This window comes from Pteropus vampyrus, unplaced genomic scaffold, assembly GCF_000151845.1.
Source record: "Pteropus vampyrus isolate Shadow unplaced genomic scaffold, Pvam_2.0 Scaffold137, whole genome shotgun sequence".
Classification (NCBI taxonomy): Eukaryota; Metazoa; Chordata; class Mammalia; order Chiroptera; family Pteropodidae; genus Pteropus; species Pteropus vampyrus.
The window spans coordinates 2,130,271-2,151,854 of record NW_011888918.1 but is presented as its reverse complement, the minus strand read 5'-3'; the positions used below and the strand labels follow the sequence as shown (position 1 = coordinate 2,151,854).

Here is a 21,584-nt window from a genome sequence, read left to right as displayed (position 1 = left end):
CTCACCTAACTGACGTATTCATCCTAACTGCCCTCTGAATATTCCTCACATTTAAACACCTTTCCTTTCCTCCTTGCCTTTACTAGGCTTTGGTGCCCCCCTCCCCCACCCCCCCCCCCCGCCCCTGCCGCTCAGGAATGGATTTCCCACAAATCCCAGGAACCATCATTCATTCCACCATATTTATCGTCTCACCTTTGTGTCAGGTACGATTTTAGGCACCTAAAATCCCTAGGCCACTCTTTAGTGAACAAAACAAAAGCCCCCTCCTAATGAGCTGGGGTCTGGGGAGTAATCAATGAGCAATGCAATAAGTACAGAAAATAAGGAAATTGGACTATCTGTTAAAAGATGGCAAGAGCTTCAGAAAAGGAATAGTGTTGAGGAACGGGGGTCAGAAGTGCTAGGGAGCGGTGAAGGCAGGGGCTGTTTTAAATAAGACAGAAGTGAGGGGTTACCCCTTCAGATACCTGGGAGACGAGCTTTTGTGGCCAGAGAAGCAGAATGGTCAGGAGAAGGAGGAGAGGGGAGGGGATCAGGGAAGGGGACCAGAATTTGGCTTTCCTGCTGAGCGAGAAGAGGAGACACTGGTGCCTTTGAGAAGAGGTGTCCCATAATCTGACTTACATTTCCAAAGGATGACTTTGCTGTCAGAGTAGAAACCAGAACACCACGGAGAAGGTGGATGTGGTAACCAGGGTGAAAGGGGATGGTAGCATGCACCAAAGCAGCAGCAATAGAAGTGGTGAAAATGGTCAGATTCTCGGTCTGTTTTGAAAATAGAACTAACAGTATCTCCTGACAGACTGGATGTGGGAGTGGGAAAAAGAAGCATCCAGGATGGCTGTGAGGTTTGGGCTAGGCAGTGGGAGGACAGAGCTGGTATCGACTGGAAAAGACAGGAGGTGGAGCATGTTTGCATGAGGGGGACAGGAGCTCAGTTGGGACGTGTTTATTTCGCTTCCCAGTGGAGGTGACAGGTAAATAGTTGGACACTCAGTCTGAGGTCAGAGCATGGAGTCATAAGCATATAGTCAGTATTCAAAGCCAGGACAGTGGTGAAGAGCTCCATGGGAGGTAAGAAAGACGGGAGAAGAATGAGGACTGAGCCCCAGCCTCCGGCTCGGAGAGAGCAGGACCCTTTGTGTTCAGAGCCAGTCTGTGGTTCGATTTCTCTTTACTCTGTTAGATGCCTCTGAACCACAGCTGATGTAACTAGAGGGCCATCGTAAGTCTCCGCCTTGTGCAACTATGCTGGCTTCTGCATCCGTGTCCAGGGCGCAGGCCACTGCCCTTCTCCTCCCTAGTGCATTACCTTGTTCTCCGTCGGAGGCTTCCCTTCCCGTGTCCCCTGGGAGAGCAGAGTGCAGTATCTCATCCTTCTAAGGAAGCTCTCTGGTCTTCTTCTCTTTCTAGGGTATGGAATTACATTTTTCAGAGGGAAAACGCAGAGACATAATCCCTGTGGTTGTTAATGGAAGTTCCCGGAGCATCAGAAACTGCTCCCAAACATTCCACATTGGAATCAGTCTAGGCGCCTGGCCAGCAGCTTTTCCCAACACTCTTCTCTTTCATTCTGTATTATAAAGTCTGTTGCACAATAGAGAGTGCTGAGAGGCCTGGATTCTTGCATTATGGGTACAGAGAAATATTCCCAAATTGCAAATTAAGAAACCTGTGTTCTGTTTCCAACTCTGGCACAATGAAGCCATGTGAGTTAGAATTATTAACCCATTCTCTGGGCCTCAACTTCTTTGAATGCAAATGGAGCATTCAAGGTTGAGATAGTCTCGGAGGGCACTTGTGACGCTAGCATTCCATGAACCTAGATGGAGAATTTTCTGAGAATTTGAGGCAAATTTTCATTTCTTTTTCACCGCCTTGCCAGGTTTCAGATCTAAGGTGGAGTTCCTTTCATGAAGCTTCCAAGGCCATGTAGGAATCTGCTAACTTGGCTTTGAAGTGGCTCGTGTAGAAACTCTCCAGAGAGAAGGCACTGGAGGGACCTTCAGGGAGAGGAGCAGGACAGAGACTGGGTGAGGCCTGGGAGCCTCTGGGGAAGGTTCAGAGGGAGGAACAGCTAGAGGGTTTACTTAGGTGCCAAAGCGCTAGTCCACAGGAGTGACCAGAGCAGGAAAATAAGGTAACAATGGTACTGGCTGTGATCTTAGCTGATTAGATCAAGGTAGGGGAGGGGAGGAGGATTAGGCGGAGGGGGAAGAGGAAGGCGATGGCTGCTCTTCCACTAAGGACATCATACACATGGTCAGACTAATTCTTCAAAGTGCACGTGGTCCATAAGAGGGGACCGACGCTTACCCATGATAAACAGTTTGCCCAAGGTCATACAGCTAATAGGAGGCAAGACTGGGATTCAGATCCATTTCTGTAGGAGAACTGACTCTTGCATTTTCACAGAGCCCATTGGCTAAATCCGTGGGCCAGGCTGGCCTGGGCATGGCATTACCGAAGGGCCCCTGCCAGTCACAGGTCCTCATTTGTTGCACTCTCAGCAATGTGACCTGGGGCAGAGATGCTTAACCTAACTTCTCTGTGTCTGCTGACGCTGCCAATGCCCAGATCAAGGGAGCCCAGGCCACCCTGGGAATGCTCAGACTGAAAGCACGTCTCAGGTTCACGCACCCGATTAATGCGGCTCAGGAGAAAGGGGCAAAGCAAGTGCAAAGCCAGCCAGCCCCGCTTACCCTTGCCCCCATGACATCTGCAACTTGAGAAGAAAATGGGAGGAGGTAGGAACAAGACAAGGGATGAGGCTCAGCTTCAGGGAGTATGCAGGAGTGTGCATGTCGGGGCCTCCAGGTGCTGGCCCCCAATCCTCCTTACCCCAACTCCTGAAGCCAGTGGTACCTTTCCACCACAGATCCACAGGCACAACTTCTAAATACTTGCCATCTCACTGGCTCCCCATAAAAATATTAAAGCAAGTTTGGCTCCTGCTCTGGCTTCAGGGCCTGGAATGATGGGGAAAGGCAGTCAACCTGAGTCACAGAGAATGTTTGCTACACATCCACCTCCTCTGAGTTGAGTCAGAGAGCTCAGCCTGCACGTTCCAACTCTCTCTCCATCCTTCAACTCACTATGCCTATGTGGACCCTCGGCCTGGCTCTCTAGATCTGCCTTTTCCTGCCCAGGCCATAGCAGAAAAGGGACCAGAGCAGCACAAGAAAGGGAAGGCTGAGTGTCCCCACCCCCAATTGCTGCAATGAGGGGTAAAGGCAGAAAAGTGCAGACAGAAAGTGGATTCATCCAGCAATGTTAGAGTGGGTGCAACTTTGGGTACCATTTAGCCCAAACCCATCTCCATTGATTCCAGAGGGCCCGTCTCCTGCTAGCTAGAATTTTTCCTTGGAGAAACAGATGCAAGCCAGGGGGTTTTCAACACAGTGGGCGTGTGGGGGAAGTGATCCTCTTTCCGCTCTCCATCTTGTCTGGCCTTTGTACTTACCTTCATTTGTTCCCTGCTCTTTTCTGTCCAATGTTTTTCCCTTCCTCATAATTCCCCCATCTTCCTCTTCTTACCACTCCTCCTCCACAGATCCATTTCCATCTCTCCATTCACACCAGCCCAAAATGGAGAGTCTGCTTAAGAATTACTTTCAATTACCTATCTTTCCTTCATTTGCCCTTATATCTAAAGGCTGTTGACATCTATCTTCAATTTCTGTATATTCCAGGTGACTTGTGCTTATTTAAACTTTGCATCTCCCTTAGCAAGGAAGCCTTTTATTTCGTTCAACTTTAGAATGTTACAGTTTAAAATATTTTACTTTGGCCTTCTGAAAATCCCTTTCTCTGCTGCCATCTCTGGTGGCTCTAAGATTCATCATCTCCCGACTCTTCCATATCTATAGGCCACACTGGTCCCTGGGATGTTCATTTCTCCTGGGTGAAAGAGGACATGAAAGGATAATGAGGACCCCTACACACACCTCTTAACTGACATGTGCTGGCTCCTGGCCGTGAAGGCAGTGTCAAATGTCTCTAGAAGCTCCTGGTGCCTGCCATTCTGTTCTCTCCTGTATGTATCAGCCTGATAATTGTCCTCCCACCCTAGATTAACTGGAGCCCCATCAACAAAGCCCTCAGCCCTCAGCCCTCAGCCTCAGACCATACCATGACCCCCTCACAACTGAACTAGCCATCCTGTCTTGCAGATCAAATTGGGATGAAAGTAAAGACAGTGAAAGCAGAAAAGCAGAGCGTAGGGTGGGGGTGGGGGTTTGTGGGGAGGAATGCCAGCTGGACCCAGACCTTCAGGTGGTTGGGAATGGAATTTATATCACGTCTACTTCCTGAGTTCTAGACAAGAGGTTAAAAAGAGAAAAGGCAAGGGTTCTGTAGTAGAGTAGCCAGTAAAAGACTCACATACTCCCATGGCATGGCTTTTGACTCATATTCCAGAGGAATGAGGAATTCAGTGCCCTGATGTAGCCACCACCTTGGTGGCAGCTGTTGGGGTCGGGCATCCCATTTCCGCAGGTCCGTTCAAGACTCAGCCAAGAGCCAGCCTTCCCTGGAGGGAGTCCGAAAGAGCCTGCACCTTCAAAGTCAGCATGTCCAGGAGGGGACAGCCGTGGCTTATAATCTCTTCAAGATGCTCTCTAACCAATTGATCTCAAGAGAATATTCTGGAAGACAAATTGGTCGGATATTCCAGCCTAGATATCTACTACCTGACTCCTAAATGCCTAGTAATCCTCACCTTTTGGCCATGCTTTAAAAAAAAAAAGGGAAAAGTTTCTTTTTTATATGGTTAGGAGCTATTTTCAACACATTTTTAGTCCTCCAGAGAGACAATGTAATGTTAACAGTTGGGAAACACTTTCCACTGACTGTCACATCCACCCTCTTAGGAAGTCCGTCCCTCTAGGAGAACCCCCACGCCAGCCTCTGGTCCTCCCTGAGTCCCCCTGAGCATCCTCCATGTGGCCTAAAGATAGTGCCCAGTAAACAGGAACAGCAAGTACATCCCAGAAACAAAGACTCATCCACTAAGGTAACACTTCAATTTGCTCCTGAACTTCATTCAGATGGATAGGTTTCCAGAGAATCTCTCTTATTAGCTGCCCAGTGCCACTCCTATCACCGTTGCCAGTTATACCGAAACAAGGTAATCTGCATAAGTATATGAAAGTAGGTTAATGGGCTTTTCCTTCTATTTGCCCTTAGCCTGTTAGCTGGAACCACTAAACAGTAGGACTCTTTCTGAAACTGTTCCACCTCTGCCCCACATATAGAGTAATCACCTTGTTTCATTTATACCAATTGCATGAACAGATTAAGTTAATTGCCCCAATATCTTTAACCTCTTGAAAATTACCAGATCATTAGAAAACAAAGATGAAAGAATTGGCTACTCAAAAATTTACTCCACGCCTACGATTAGTACTATATTAAAGCTCAGCCAAGGATTTTCGGGAAAGGTGAGCAGTTCTGTGGGCCCCCGTGGAAGGGGGACGTAGGCAGGGTCTCCAGGGCATAAGTCTTCAGGGAGTCTTATCACCCCTCTTCCCCAGGAAGACCTCAGACATAGAAACCATAAGCTGACTCAGTGGAACTGGAAGCAAATCTGGGAAAGGGTCAGAGATGGGTGGCACAAGTACTCCAGCTAATTCTGAATTTAGCTCAAAAAGTAAAACTGATGCCAGGTAATTTTTCAAGACATTGTGCTAGGGAGTCACAGAGAGTGGCAAACAACACAAACACATCTCTGGACTAAAAGTGCAGGTGCCCGAGCCCAGCTGGTCTGGTCTCCCCTTCTAGCTCACCAGGGAGTTCCACTTGCAGCAAGGCAAGGGGACCAAAGATAAGAACCATTACACCAGGTCATCTAGGAATGTCCTTCAGGAGCTGACAGTGTGTCAGCGGACTGAGTTCTTGAGAGCAAGGCTGTGTGTTAGGCTTCTTTCTATGAGTCCCACTTAGAAATCACTCTGTGATTGCTTTCTGATTTCATTATTTTTGAGGCCATGGGTTTTATAAACATAATTCCTCACATTAGAACAGGTTTGTGTGAGAGGATGACAGGAAACACTTCTCCAGCAAGTCGAAAGCTCCCTCTCAAAAGCATGACTTAAAGCCCGAGAAAAAATTAATCTGTGAGTCTCTTGATTCTCCCAAAGTGCAAGTCTCTGGAACACTGTCATTACCCGGGCTGGGGACCCCTCGCAGGGATCCCAGAGCCCCCATTATCCCACTCACTGCTGCCCTCACAGCTCCTCCCAACTGCTGCTTGTCTCCTGTTATAGAGACATATCATGAGGATTCTTAAATTAATACATATTATTAAAATAATAAGATATGACCAAGGTGATTAGAACAGACCTAAAGCTAAATCTCAAACTAAAATATGATTTATATAGATGAGATATTAAAAGAGCTATTAAAGGCTTAAAATCAACAAAAGACAGTTAAGACTTTTAAAAATCCCAAATGAAGGATTCTGAATATTTAAGAAATAAAATAAAACAAATAGTTTAAATTTTTAAATGGCTGGGAGTTGTTCAGCTGGACCAGGTAACCCATGTGAGTTCCTTAAGTTGTCTCCATTCTGGTCCTATTCAGGATGGAATTGACCTTGAACCATTCACCTAGGGCTCTTAGCAGTAATAGGCTGCTTTGTTAGTTTTTGGGGTGAATCCAAGAGGGAATCGGTGGCCTGAGCCTGCTAGAAACTCTGCCTAATGCTCCGGCATAGTGTGTGGTGTAGACTGACGTCTGTCTGACCTTCACATTTCCTCCCTCACTGATGTCCTAGAAACACAGAACTCCTTATCCATTAACAGGAGCACAAGCATTTGACCATCTCCCGTGTGTGTGTGTGTGTGTGTGTGTGAGTGTCTGTGTCTGTGTGTGTTTCTATGTTTTATCACAGCCTGCGAGCCAAAAATCTAGTGAGCCTATACCCTCCAGGCATGTGGATTGGCCTGGCAGCTAGTATTCCTCAAGGAGCAGAAACTCAGATCTAGACTGTGTTCTGTAAATGACTGGAGAGGTGTCCCTTTTTTCTCTTCCTTTGCCTCACCCTATATGTCCATCATTTCAAAAAAAAAAAAAAAAAAAAGGACATCCTACCCACTTGCTATGGGAAAAAAAGGAATTAGCTGAGAAATCTGTTGCCAAAAGAGTATTTTCAGTCTGCAAGCAAATGTCTAGTTGTGCACATTTCCATCCTTCAAAAATTTCATTACCTGTTTCTTTGTTTGTACCTTAAACACAGAAACACAAGAGCAACCACCTGAAAGTGGAGGGTAAAAGCAAAGCCATGACCTTCTAGAAAGAGTTAACAGCTCAGCTGGTCAGGGGCAGCCAGGAGCTGAGCTCTTGTGCTGGGGCCCAAAGAGTTGGGGCTCAAGGAACTGGTGCGTACCCACCTGCAGCCAGCTTCCGCAGCTCCCACCCCCAAATAAACTCAGCAGTCAGACCCTTGAGAACGGCTTCTTGGGTGTTAACATCCATATCTTAAATTGTGTGCAGGGTTCTCAAATGTAGAAAACAATTTCACACTCATTATTTCATGCATGGCCAAGGTTCTCCACACCTGTAGACTGGTACTAAGCAGGACCCTCTCTCACCTGAGCCTCAGCTTGAGGACTAACCCCTGCTATGCAAGAGGTTAAGGCCACCTCTTTAGATGCTCCTCAGTGAGAACTAAAACCCAGTCTTCCCCTGAACCTGAGGGGCCATTGCCTGGGAGCCCCTTCAGCTGGCAGTTCCTGGGGCAAAGCTAGAGTGCATAAAGTACAAGCCCTTGGAGATTATCCTAGGATGTGTGGCTGATCTTAAAAACAAAACAAAACCTCCATCCACAAAGTCCAGAAGACCTCATTGATAATGGGTGTGAATTATTTAATTTGCGGCCAGAGTTGGGTCCTTGGTAGATGTGTGAGACACGGCTGTGCAGAGCCCACACTCATGGTGCAGAACCTGCCGAGCCTACGCTTTGTATTTCTTTCACCTGTTTCCTTTTGCCCTCTCCTGCCACTGGGTTGCTCCTGTGTTAGCCAAGACCTAGAATACCGAAGGCATCTTCGTTGGAGACTCATTACAGCTTAATCTCTGTCTGCCTTTCTTTAAAGCCAGCTGAACACACCCAATGCTCTCCCTTTATGGTAAGACCGACCCTCCAGACCACGCTCTCAGCTTCTGTGACCTCCTCTGACGTCCCCCACTCTTACCTACCCAGCCCCCAGAGCCTCCCAGAGCCCAGCCGGCTCCCATTGCATGTAGCCACTGTGTCTGTCAAGTGCTTTGCCTGCCTGGTCTTGTGTGAGCTGTGACGTGCTGTCTGTGTAACGGTGTTCTTTTCCCTCCCTGAGCTTTCCTCTGGGTGATAATTCACTGTGATCTTGACTATCTAATGAGCCACTGGGAGAGAACTGGATCCAAGGGCCATTTCCTGTTAAACATCCTGAAGACTCCACTGGCTAAAGTCTCTAACCTTAATCTGATGTGGGGAATTTGCACAAGGCACCCGTGAGAGCCATGGTCAGGCCTCCTGGGAAGAGCAGGGAGAGAGATGACCTAGCTAGGAGGCAGAAAGGTAGATGATGACTTCCTTCTAATCGTCAAGTGTCTGTAAGGACTAGCCTCCCTTGCGCTCTGAGTTCAAGGTCACAGTGAAAGGTATAAGCTGGGATCTGTTACTGAGAGTGTGGTTGAATTTCCAGTCACTTCAACAATGTTACCAGTGAATTTTTCTAAATTCCCGAAGTTCATTAAAATTTGACTATACCCATTTTTCTGCAGCAGGCTACAAGCAGAAAAACAAACTCTGTTGTTTGATTGGACCACTCCTCATGTAGGAGTCTCTTGACTCGCTTTGGCTTAAGTGATAGAGATGCCACTCAGTGTGACCTTGAAGTCTCCTTGGAACAGCCTTCTCCAAAGGGCTGCCATCACACGTTTAGTGAGTGGGTGGATTCCCTGAGCCCCCAGACTCGGCAGACGAGGCAAGACTGGGAGGGGGGGTAGTGTCGCCTGATGTAGCTGTCTCAGGCTTATTGGAAGGCCACAGAAGGAAGGGCTGGACCTGGGTATTCCCCCGCCCCTCCCTTCGCAGGAATGAACACTAGGATCTGCTTCTTCATTGCACTGTCATTTAGTTTATTAGAGGAAGTTGTCATGTCCAAACGCAAACGTGTTTATTCTCCTTCCGGAGCACTAGGACACTGCAGCAACTGGGGAGGGTTCCGAACCCAGAAGGGAATTCAAACTGCAAGCTTGATTTTTATTCTTTAACTTATCAGATCCAGACGCCCCTGTGGCACCAAATTCTCAAACTCTTGACACTCACAGCTGAAGTTCCCTGCTTAAGAGCTTGTTTTTCCTTCTTTTTTCTCTCTTCCCAAACATGCTGGAACTGACAGCTGAGTTATAAAACCCTGCACCTCCTCTGCATACTCCTCTGGGGGAACACAACCTCCTTTTAAACAGAGTCCAGTAGACACACAGGTGATAGAAATGCAGAGATGAAGTGCATCAAAGACTTCAAAAACACAGGCAGGATAGGGCCCAGGGTGGGGCCAGGACTGCCGCCTGCTGTTCCTCACCCAGCTCCTGCAGCACCCGGAGCTTGCCCAGCGCCCACAAGTCTGTCCTGCCTGAGGGCAACAGGAGCCCTGTGAGGATCGGAGACAGCCCTGGTTTGGATACTGTGATTCTTCTCCTGTCTGGAGAGTCTGAGAACTAGAGAGACCCTTCCTCCTGGTTTCTGTGCAGCCCTCCCAGGGTGGAGCAGGATGAGCTGACATGTAAAAGCTGCCTCTGAATTCTCCTGCCTCCCTCGTGGGTCTCCCATTCTGAATTCGAGTGAGATGAGTGGCCTCTGGAGCCACCAGCCACATGAGCGGCAGTCAGCAGGATTAGGATGAAGGGCCTATGGGAGCCTTCCAGGGCTTTCATGCTAGTGAGAGTTTTGGAGTGCAGACAAGGCATGGATAGTGTCAAGGAGTCTCTGACCTGAAAATGATTAAAAACAAAGCAGGAGAAGTGAACTGAGAAGTGGAGAGGGCTAACATAGGATCCAGCGAGGACCAGAGATGGCTCCTCCCGAGGGAGGCAGCAACAGGAGCAGTAACAGGAAGCCCCAGGCCCATTCTCTCCCAGTGCGGTGCTGACAGGGCTGGGTGAGCTGCACTAGCTCTGGGGAGCAGGCTGATGTGGGAAGGCGGGGGGTCAGGAGGGTTCGGCCCATGTTCTTCTCAGGTCTGGAGGCAAAGGGTGACAAGGCAGCCTGTCCTGCCCCCTGAGCCCTGGCCAGGCATGTGCCCAAGCCCCAGGGCCTCCAGGTCCAACAAGGCAAGGTGAGCTTTCAGCCAGCAGGCCCCCAGCAGCCCGGCACCATATTCCCACCTCAGCTTGCCATGGCCTCAATTCCATCTTTTCCCCCATGCCCTTGCCCTCCAGGACTCCCCTGAGGCAATGCTCTACCCTGAGCAGGACTCCTTGGTCCCCTCACTCCAACTAACTTCCTTCCCTACCTCCCCCTGCCTGTGCCCCACCCCTCCACGGTCTCATGCAGCCTGGTGAGGGGGTGCCTCTTAGAGGCCCCAGGGCAGAAGGGAAGAGAAGAGGAGCAGCTTCACAAGAGCTCCAAGCCAGACACTCATCCAGCACTAAGCAAAACTCAGTTCACTCCTCCCCATAGCCATGTGAGGCAGGGGCTGGGGTAAATAGGAGGCGACACAGCAAAAGTGCTGGAGTCCTGAGCAGCCAGTGCACAAGATCCTTCAGTGGGCAGCCCATGCTACCCACCAGGACACCTAATGCACTCGTCCCAACGGCTGGGATGGGGGCCATGACCACCCAGCCACCTCAGAAAGAGCCAGATCCCACTGGGGATGCAGTACCCTCAGCCGGGCCAGGCAGGAGGGACGTCAGGGCTGCCTTTTCAGCATGCAGCTGAGGCAGGGCATGCCCTCGGATGCTGGATCCCAGCCCAGAAGATTTCAGGGCATACGGAAGTTCCTCCTGGAATCTTCTGTTGCTCCACCCAGGAGCTTAAGGACTAGGGAAGAGAGCAAGAGGAGAACATAGGAAAAGGGACCTGGACTCAGGGGCCTGGGCACAGCCTGGCTTTGCAGAGACCTCATGGCTGAGTTATCTACTTGGAAAAGGTGGGCAGCTGGCCTGCCATCTGTGGTGAAGGGAGAGAATCAATCTAGTGCAGCCAACCCCACCCTGAGCTGGCTCCACCCCAGCCAAGGGCCACATTGCTCCGAGCAGGGCCCACCCCGCTCTGTTGCTGTGTTAACTACCACCTCCTATTGCCAATGGATTCCAGAATGCAGAGGAGAACTCCCGCATCTCCATCACTTTCTTCCGCCTCTTCCGTGTCATGCGCCTGGTCAAGCTGCTGAGCCGCGGGGAGGGCATCCGGACCTTGCTGTGGACCTTCATCAAGTCCTTCCAGGTAGCCACCTCTACCCTAAACAGCTGGAAAGAGAAGAACCTCCTCATCTCCTGGGTGGCAGGGCTGCACGGGGACTCCACCCCAGCTTCCACTAAGACTCCCAGAACGGGAGGTGACACAGTAAAGGAATAAGCAGCATCTAGGAGTCAAGACAGGGCTCACTCTGCTGCTCGCTACTGAGTGATAGCAACCTCCCTTCTGCTCCTTTCTTTTCCTCATGTCTGAAATGAGTCGGTTGGATTCAATATGTGGTTGTCAAAAGCATGTTTCTGGAACCCACGATTTCTCCAAAGTCAGGGTAGGTTGAGAGCTAAACAGGAGGCTGAATCGTTCTGCTTTCTTCTCTCATTATGTAGTTTTCCACAAGAATTGATTGCTCTAAGGGGTTTTGTGGTGGAATAAATTTGAAAAACATGACCCCCATGGCCCCTCCTAGTTCCGGCATTTTTAGAATCTGGCTGTCACCTTCCTCTCAATAAGCATTGCAGTAGTATCTGCTGTCTGTACCTACTTGTGGACTTGGCCAAACTCTCCAGGACCCTGGCTGTCACTCCACTGGAGGAGAGACAATGGGCACAGGGTTGCCCAGCTACAAGATTCATTCTCTTTTCTGTAAAAGCAGAATAATGATGGCTTCTGGCCATCTCTGAGGACTGTTAACGTAAGTTTGAAGTTAAAGGGAAGCAAAGCTCTGTCAGGTCACTTGAATTCCTTGAAGATGAGTTCAGTAGGGACGCCAGCATGTGCTTCCAGGTTTCTGGTCCTGACACTGAATGCAGCTCCTCCTGCCCATGGAGGCACTGCTCTCAGGCTTCCCAAGACAAGGAGACACGCCAGCGCCGAAGAATTCCTTCCGTGCCCCCTGCCCTGGCGAGTCCGGGCCCAGGGACCCAGCACCGAGTGGGTCCCTGATCTAGCTGTGCTGCAACGAAGTTTACAGAGGTAGGGGGCTTGCTTTGGAGCCCCGCCCCGCCCCGCCCAAAGGCGTGCACAGCCCTGCAGACAGCCTCCTGCCCTGGGACCTTATCCGAGGGGGCCGTGAGTGGACCAGCAAAGGAAAGCTTCAGCCTGGCAGCACTCATAGCCCGTCCTCTTCCCCTCAGACCCATGCTGACGCCCCACTTCACGATGAGCCTTGGCGCCCTACCTGTCACCCCGTCACCCCACCCCCTACCCCCAGCCCTGTTCAGTCCCTGGGAGTCTGAGGAGTCTGGTGGAAACAGGACTAGGCTGACCCTGTCCACAGATGCACCTCGGAGTCCCACAGTTATGAATGACCACATACCCAACATACTCAGCCACCCACCTCGCCCCCCAGCATTTCCTGGCCTCGGAAAAGGCAGCAGACCGGGTGACTGTGAGGAGCTGCACTTGAATGCAGAGCGGGAGCGCGCACGAGACAGGCATCATGTGGTCTCGCAGCGCCACCTAGTGGTGGGCAGGAGCCTGGCAAGGCATTTCCTAGGCGCGCACGTGCAGCTCTCCTGACTCCATCACGCGCGCTGAGCCCCTGAGGCCTCTCCCCAGAAGCCGCCCGGACGCTGGAAAATTAAGTTGTCCGAGCTGCTTGGCAGATGACACCTTGAGTGAATAAAATGTGTGGGACCCACCTATGTGCAAGGCAATGCACAAGGCGTTTTATAAGCCTTAAATCATTTAAACTCCGCAAAATCCCTGAGAGATCATTGTTACTCTTCTCATTTTTCAGATGAGGAAACTGAGGCTCAGAGAAGTTAAGTAATCTGCTCGAGCTCCCACAGCTGGAAAGTGGCAGAAAAAGGATTTGAGCCCATGATCTTTCTTTTATTTAAGTTTTCCTTAGTAACTGTTTTTATTACAACTAGTGGAACAACATAAAGCTGTGGAAAGGAGGGGTATGACCTACCTCCACCTTTGCCCCCCAGGAAGCCTTGGTGTATGTCCTCCATGACTTTCTCCTTGCTGTACAAAGATATATGTCTAGTCAGAGGACATTTTGCTCATCTTTTATTGCTTTTACTAAGTGATATCACCCTGTTTCCCTTCCTCTGCCACCTGTTTTTCTCAGTACACCGCACTGCTTCTCGGGTGATTAAAACCAGGCCAGATGAGGGGTCAGTGCCTTCTCCCAGGTGCCCAGAACTTCTGTGGGGTTCTTAGAAATGCCCCCAAGCCAGACAGCAGCTTAACGACTACAGATGTAGTGCTCTGGGAAGGCGTCCAGCCAGCTGTCCCCACTGGCCTCACAGTCTCTTGTGCTTCCTTCCAGGCCCTGCCCTACGTGGCCCTTCTGATAGTGATGCTCTTCTTCATTTACGCAGTGATCGGGATGCAGGTAGGATGTTTGGCTCCTCTGCCTCCTACTTTCTCTTCCCTGTTCCCAGCCCCACACTCCCTGACACCCTCCTCCTTCTCACCTCTGTCTTACTCCTGACAGTCCCTCTCTCTCCTCTTCCACCTTATGAGGCCTAAAACGTCACAGGGACTGGAACTTCCCCCCAAATAGTATCCTGTAGGTAGCAGGGCAAATGACCAAAAGCGGAATATGCAGTTCAGAGAGCTCCTCTCCCCATTGCCCTAGGTCTGGGTTCTGCTTTCAGGAAAACACTCCCAAACTATGTGGTGGGCCTCAGGAGAGATAGGTCCTTCTCAGGAAACAACAAGGCGTGTCAGACAGCATCCCTCCCTTTGTCTGGATCTAATGGGCCTGAGAACAACACCTGACCCAGTGTCATTCAGCAGGAAGAGAGGGAGGGAAAGAAGCAAGCTCCCCGCATCAAACATGCAGCATTTTCCAGAGAGCTCCCCTCACAGGTGCCCACTGCCCCTTCTCCTGCCCCAAACACAGCGTCCTTCCACCTCTCCTCCGGATTCTAGCAGAACACCCCGCCCCGCACTGATCCCTGGCCAGGAGATTCTCCTCAGCAGCTGCTTAAGTAAGATTCCCCCACTTGCTCCTTGCAGGAATACCCCAAGGTTCATAAGCCGAAATCTTTTGAGATGAAAGAGCTATCTTGCCACTGATCAAGTGTGGCAGTTTCCAAAATAAGCATAGTTTTGAAAGGCCACGGGGAAAAAAAGGAGGCCTCTAATTTCAAGGATGCATTAAACTTGCCCAAGCCGCAGATGGCTTATTCCATATCACTCCAAAGAGAAGAAGGCCAGAAGAGTAAGTTCTGAGGCTGTAATGGTGACTATAACAATAATATGGTGTTGTATCCTTGAAAGTTGCTGAGAGCCAAATATTATTAATAGTAATAATAACTACGTGGTATGGATGTGTTAATTATCTTGATCTTGGTGATGAGCCTACAATGTATATCGACATCAAATCACCACCACATAGTACACTGTAAATATATACAATTATATTTGTTAATTATTCCTCGAGAAAGTTTTTCTAAGAGAAAATATTCTTTGGAATGTACGGCCAAAAAAAAAAAAGACAGAGAGAGAGAGAGAAGGCCAGTGAGTCCCCTTTCCCTGCACAGAAGCAGAGTTCTGGTCTCAGCATGCACCTGCTCTCAGCCTCAGCTCCCACCAGGCCACAGGGACCGCTCCTGAGGGCCCACAATCACTTTTCTTCTCCCACTTGTCCACTGTAGGGATTGAGATCGGGGGCTGGACAGAGCAGCAGGTGCCTGGCCCCATGAGGCCCTGCCAGGTTGCATCAGGGAATTCTGCTCAGCATATAGGCCAGACTGTCCCAGGGTCAGCTGTGACCCTTGAAGAGACCATTAAATGATGGGTGGAACTAGGGCCCTCTCTGTCCATGGTTCAGAGAATCCCCTTCCTCTCTCCCTCTAGGTGTTTGGGAAAATTGCCCTGAATGACACCACAGAGATCAACCGGAATAACAACTTTCAGACCTTCCCCCAAGCTGTGCTGCTCCTCTTCAGGTGGGTCTCTGAGGACAGGTGCACACAGACATACCTGCACGATGCAACTCTATGGTCTGGATATAGAACGAGCGGAAACTCTCCAGGGGAGTGGGCAGGGAGAGAACTAGTGTTGGATCTTCCACCCCGACTGGAAAGCTGGTCATTTCATTGTTATTTACAACTTCCCATCAAGCAGCCACTGGCACAAGTTGCTGGTAACCACCTGAAACCACTAGGGCATCAAAAGGCAAATACGGAAAGCACCCTGGTTTTAAAGCTAAACAGGTTCAAAGCAAAGCCTGCAACACACTTGCTCTGTAACCCTGAGTAAGACAACTAACTTCTCTGAGCCTCAGTTTCCTCATGAAGCAAGTACAGGTGCCAATGTCAGTTTCCCTTTGTCGGGTGGTTACCTCCTTGTGTGCTTAACCTTAACTGGTTCCTCCCCAGTTAAGCCAGCCACGCGCCTTCATTTCTTGGAAGGCCACTGCTTCTGGTATAGCTGGGGAGGGCAGGATTTCTCATACCTGCTCATGAGTGAGTCCATGCCGCAGCCTGCTTCTCCTTCCTCGCCTGCCTCCTAATGAACCCCTGGTCTGCCCGCTTGGTTCTTCTCACTTTCCTGGGACCCCATCAGGTCCAGGGCTGGGAGATGAGAGCTGTTTACCCTACCCAGGACCACATGATTTCTGAAGTCATTCTAGCTCATGTATTCCATGTGCCGTGGCATTGGGAGAGGCAGCGGGCCCTTTATTATCCCCCGGGAGCCCTTTCTGTGTCCGATAGCCCCAACTTCACCATGCTCTATGGAATCTTTTCCCCACACTCCAGCCCAAGTATCATTATTCCTCAGATGTATTAAATCAAAATGGCAGGCCCCTTAAATATCAGTCTGACATCACCATCTCCCTCAAATTGTAGGCTATGAGAACACAAGGGCCATTGTCAACTGCAATTTAGCAATATTTAAGCCTGTGTGACATTTAAATCAGGGAATTAGACACAGATAGCACACCAAGTACATGGTTCTATCTCCCATCTTTTCTTAAAGCCCTTGATGACAGAATATATTTTTTTAAAAAGTAAACCCATAACAGTACTAGGAAGGAAAAAACCTAAGTGTTATTAGTGAACAGCAACAAAGATATTAATAATCACTAAAAATTAAATTTATTAAAAGATAGATATTCTAATGTTGGCAGTAGGAAATCTAGCTCTAGCCTGTTGCTAACAGATAGAGTAAAATAAAATAGCCTGAAGAGAATAAAAATAAAGGAAGGGAAAAGGGATTTCAGACAGTGTCTACCAAGAAAAGTAGATGTAGTAATAGCACTATTAAAAGAAATAAAATTCCAGGTGAAAGGCATTAAACAAGACAAAGAGTGATATTCAGTATTGACAAAAGATATAATCCACCAAGAATATATAACAGTCATAAAAACTGCATGAGCATAGCAACGACGCTTGGAAATATATCAATCAGACTGATAGAACTATAAGGAGAAAATGAACATACATGGACACATAGTGGGAAATTTTGATATAGCATGCAGAAAATTACAGATCAAATAGAACAAAATAAAAGAAATGGTAAAGAAAATCTAACTAACACAATTAACAAACCTAACCTAACAAATTTGTACTCAATAAATAGCAAAAAAACAACGTACCCAGAAACATTCACAAAAATTAGCCAAGATTTGGCCCAGCAATTGCACTTCTGGATATTTATCCAAAGAACTAAAACAATAATTCATAAAGATCTATGCATCCCTATGTTCATGGCAGCACAATTTACAATAGCCAAGATATGGAGGCAGCCTGGTTGTTCATCAATGGATGAATGGATAAAGAAGAGGTGGTACATATATTCAATGGAATATGTCTCAGCCATTTAAAAGATGAAATCCTACCATTTGCAACAACATAGATAGACCTAGAGGTTATTATGCTGAGTGAAGTAAGTCAGACAGAGAAAGATAAATACCATACAACTTCACTTATATGCAGAATCTAATGAACGAAAAGAACAAACTAATCAAAAAACAGATTCACAAATATAGAGGACAATTTGGTGACGGACAGAGAGAAAGAAGATTGGGGAGCTGGGAGAATGTGGTGAAGGGTTAAAGAAGTACAAATGAGTAGTTGATAGATGGTCATGGGGATGGGGAGCACAACACAGGGAATGCAGTTAGCATTAATGAAATGGCTAGGTGGAGGGCCAGGGGAGGGAAAAAACACTTAGGAGGATCGTTTTACAAACTACATAAATGTCTAACCAATGTACGGTATACTTGAAACTAATAAAATAAAATTTTTAAAAAATTTGTCAAGATTTAAGTCACAAAGAAAAATTCAATAAATTCAAACTTCAATGCAGCAAAAATTAAAATAATCATAAAATCAGTAGTTCCTCCAAAGTCTATTCACTTAAATGTTTTGAGTCATTGTTCTAAAGAACTCACAGCTGAAGCACAAAATACTTAGAAATGAGAGTGAGTCCTTAAATTTATGGACTGTACCAACTAATGCCAAAGGAAAATTCGGAGCCAAAATTAACTTATTTTTTGAAAATTTACAGTAAGTAAACTAATAGATGAGGAAAGAGTAGCAAAGTATGAGGGAATGCATTTATTAAAACAAAAGCAGAAATTAATAAAATATGTTTAAAATATATTTATCAATAAACCTTAAACTGATTCTTTGAAAAGACCAATAAATAGACAAACTCTTATCAAATCCAATTTTTTTTTTTTTTTGAGAATTTTTGTAAGCATTTATTTGAACCAAACTGACAATGTATGCTGAGGAGCAAGATCTCAAATGCTCTGGAGAGTAACAGTTTTGTAGCTTCTTTTTTGCATTTGAAATTAGGCGGGAACTTAAAAATTACACAGAGATGGGAAAGAGCACCTGGTTGGGGGGGGGGATTATAGGATAGTTAATGAGATTATGTACTTTCTTGACAGTGGTTACAGTTTATTTCAAAGGTGTGTTAACCTAGATGCACAGAAACAATGGACAAGGTTTGCTTAAGGCAAAGATAAACCTTTTACTAAAAGTTATATGCTTGGGGAGTGACTACCTACAGTGACCTGCCCAGTTAGGAATTTATGATCAGATCACCTTATGAGGTTACTTTCCATAGAACCCCTTTTTGTCCACAGTTTCCCCTTTTGGTCACAAATCAGTCTGAAGGATGCACTGATGACTAACCTTTTGATCAGATAGTGCAGTCTCGAAGGACTAGGAAGGCTCATTCTTACGCAGTCTCAGTAACAGCCTTGTCTTGTTGACCATTGGGGATGGGCAATGCCATAACCGTACGATCTGAGTTAAGGCCAATTTTTTCCCAAAAAGGGAAGGACAGGTAAATGGAAAGCAGTCAAATTTTGTAGCCTTCATTGTGGGAAAAGAAAACTCTGGATCATTTACATCCAGTGAACTATCATTAGTCTAGTTTTGCCTCTGTCTCATTTTTCTGTATTTGACATTTAGTATAACATTTATATAATCTATGGAGATTATTAACAGTTATCTTCTACATGTTCAGTAATCATAAACAGTTGGACTATATAGAAAAAAGCAAAAAACAAGTTATTATTGTGACTAATATCATTAGCAGACTTACCTGTCTTTACCTAGATAATCAAACAAAATGGATTCTGAGTTCAATATCGATCCATAAGTATACAAGCCTTGTTGATGTCTTGAAATAGCTGTCTACCCTCTGGTGTCAGCAGCCTCTCATCCTAGAGGCGTCTTTGGTGTCTGCTATAGGTGGAGGCAGGTGTCAGAGACAGAGATAGATGTCTGTTCATAGTTAGGCACCTGATAAGGTCCCTCCCAAAGAGGCTGCAGAGTGTCTTGTATTTGATGTCCTTTCCAACAAACAAATCTAAAGTCTATCTCCTGGGAGCTCACTGTGAAAGGAAGCAGTTACCAACTTGGCATTTTCTTGAAGTGATTTTATCAAACCTTGGCAATAGTATAAGATGTCTCCTTTTTAATAATGTCAGCTCATGAGTTCCTTCATCTAAATCCAGCTTAAATGTACTGTGATGCATGAAGGAATGTAAAAAACAAAAAATGGGGAGTCAGGGAGCAGGGAAGAACCAAGTGGCCACCATAGGTTTCCTATGGCCTTGAGTATTCACTTAATTTACAACCACTGTTTACCCTGGAAGTTTTCATACATACATAGAGATTTTTAACCCTTAATACCTTGATGTTTAATGAAAATGAAGAAGTAATCAATTAGCATTCTTTAGCTTGGACATTTTATAACCTCTAGAAACATTTTTCATAGACATAAAAATCGATTATTAACATGGACTTATTTTGTAAAACCCAGGCAAAATAAAGACATGTCTATTTGACTGAAACCACGAAACTTAAGCAAGCTTTTATTTACTAAGGATTAATCTTAGATCACATGAACTTGAAAAGTATTTGAGTTAGTTTCTATATTTCTGAGAATTTTAGAATACCCAATCTTTACAAGCACTTGCCTTTAAATTAATTTTAACAATACCATCTAGAGGTAAAAATTATCTCACTTTTATAATACACATATATAGACATACACAGACAGACACAAACAGAGACCTTTTAGCTATGAGAAAAACTCACTGATTCATAAAAGAACAGTTGGATCCAAATTTTGCCCTAAAACATTTATAATTATATCTGTCCTTGACAAGTCAAGTTTCAAATGACTTTCCCTCTTTTAAAATAAGGACAGACATTTTTAATACCTCAAAGAATTAGATTGACACCTAAACAACATCATAGGTTGATCCATTAATCTAAACCCTTTTTTTGAAGCTTCAAAAGACCAATTAAATATGCTTTCCATTCTTTATGCCTAATTTTATTTCTATTTCTTCTTTCTGCCAACTTTTTCTGTGTGCGCAAAAGATTAATTTAAAAGTATCGAAGGATCCTCATCTTGACCATCTTAGTTATAAATGCGAGACTGACTGTCATGGGCCTTATTGGCCTCAGAGGTCCATTTTCCCATGTTAGTTTTGAGATCTGTAGAGTCTGAAAAACTTCCAGGGAAAACCAGCCTTTACATGCACATCTCCAGACGAGTCAGAAGTGGTGGATATCCCTAAGGGACTGCTTTATGCCCTAGAGGAAATTTTTCTTCAGGCAACCCCACAAAGATTCTTAGTCACCTAAGAATACTGAGCAGGGGCCAGCGAGAGCTTACCAGACACAGCCGGAACCATGACACTTTTCAAGGCACAGGCTCCCCTCTCGGGCCCCTCTCTCAGGGTGAACCCCATTCCAGGGCGCCCTTTCCTTCTCCCCAGGGCTCCTGCTGTCTTTTGCAGAACGAGCTAAGTTACCACACTGGATGACACTTGGTGGCCAAGTCTGCCACTCTGGATTTGAGGATCTGAACAACTGTCATCACCCAACTATTTGGGTTGGGGAAGCAAGTGTTCTTTCTCTTTTGGAGCTAAAGAGAGTTCAGTCTTTCATTTAACCAGCAAAGATTTTGTTCAAACTCTCAGTAAGCAATCCAGTTAAAAAGCCCAAATTAAAAGCAGCACCCCATTTTTTTTTCTTTCCCTGTGTTATCTCAATCCTTATCTACCTCTAGGATTTTCTGAGAACAGTTCAGATAAAGTGATGGCCTTCTACCTAAAGCAAGGAGGCCCGGGATTTCTAAAGAGATTCACTCGAGTTCACCTAAGGCGAAGCGGGGAGCCGGTGGGGCACAATGGGCCCTTGCCTGTACCTAGAGCCTGGTCTGGGTCCACAGGGTGGTTCTGGGTGGGCTTTTTCCAAATCCTGCTGCACCGCACCAAATAAATGTTGATGTAAGAAATGTCCAGACCTATGGAGACTTTTTATAAGTTTATCTGAGCCCAAATGACCACATATTCTGGGGAGCAAGATCTCAAATGCTCCCTCAAACCCAATTTTTTAAAAAGACACAACAACATCAGGAATAAGAAAAGCAATATAATTACAGACATGGAAGTGATTTTTAGAATGATAAGAGAATATTATGAACAAATTTATGCCAATATATTTGAAAACTTAGATGAAGTGGATGCTTTTATATAGAAAAGTACAAGTCACAAAAATTATCTTAAGAAGAATTTTATTTGATTAACCACAATAAGAATTGAAAAGGTAGGCAAAGTTTTAACCCTCAGAAAAAGACCAAAAATTCAATATTTTATGTGTAATGATTACCAAAATATCAAGGAATAGATCATTCCTATAATATATAAACTTTCCAGGAATAGAAAGGTGTAGAGAAACTC

At 46.4% G+C, this 21,584-nt stretch overlaps 1 protein-coding gene across 1 annotated transcript in view; it reads left to right on the top strand.

Moving 5' to 3' along the window:
- Positions 1-21,584, top strand: part of CACNA1C (calcium voltage-gated channel subunit alpha1 C) — a 614,430-nt gene that overhangs the window by 562,260 nt on the left and 30,586 nt on the right. The window contains exons 31-34 of the mRNA XM_023535193.1: positions 8,100-8,132; positions 11,306-11,434; positions 13,683-13,748; positions 15,221-15,312. Of these exons, the coding sequence (XP_023390961.1) occupies positions 8,100-8,132; positions 11,306-11,434; positions 13,683-13,748; positions 15,221-15,312 (320 nt within the window). The remainder of the gene's footprint in view (positions 1-8,099; positions 8,133-11,305; positions 11,435-13,682; positions 13,749-15,220; positions 15,313-21,584) is intronic.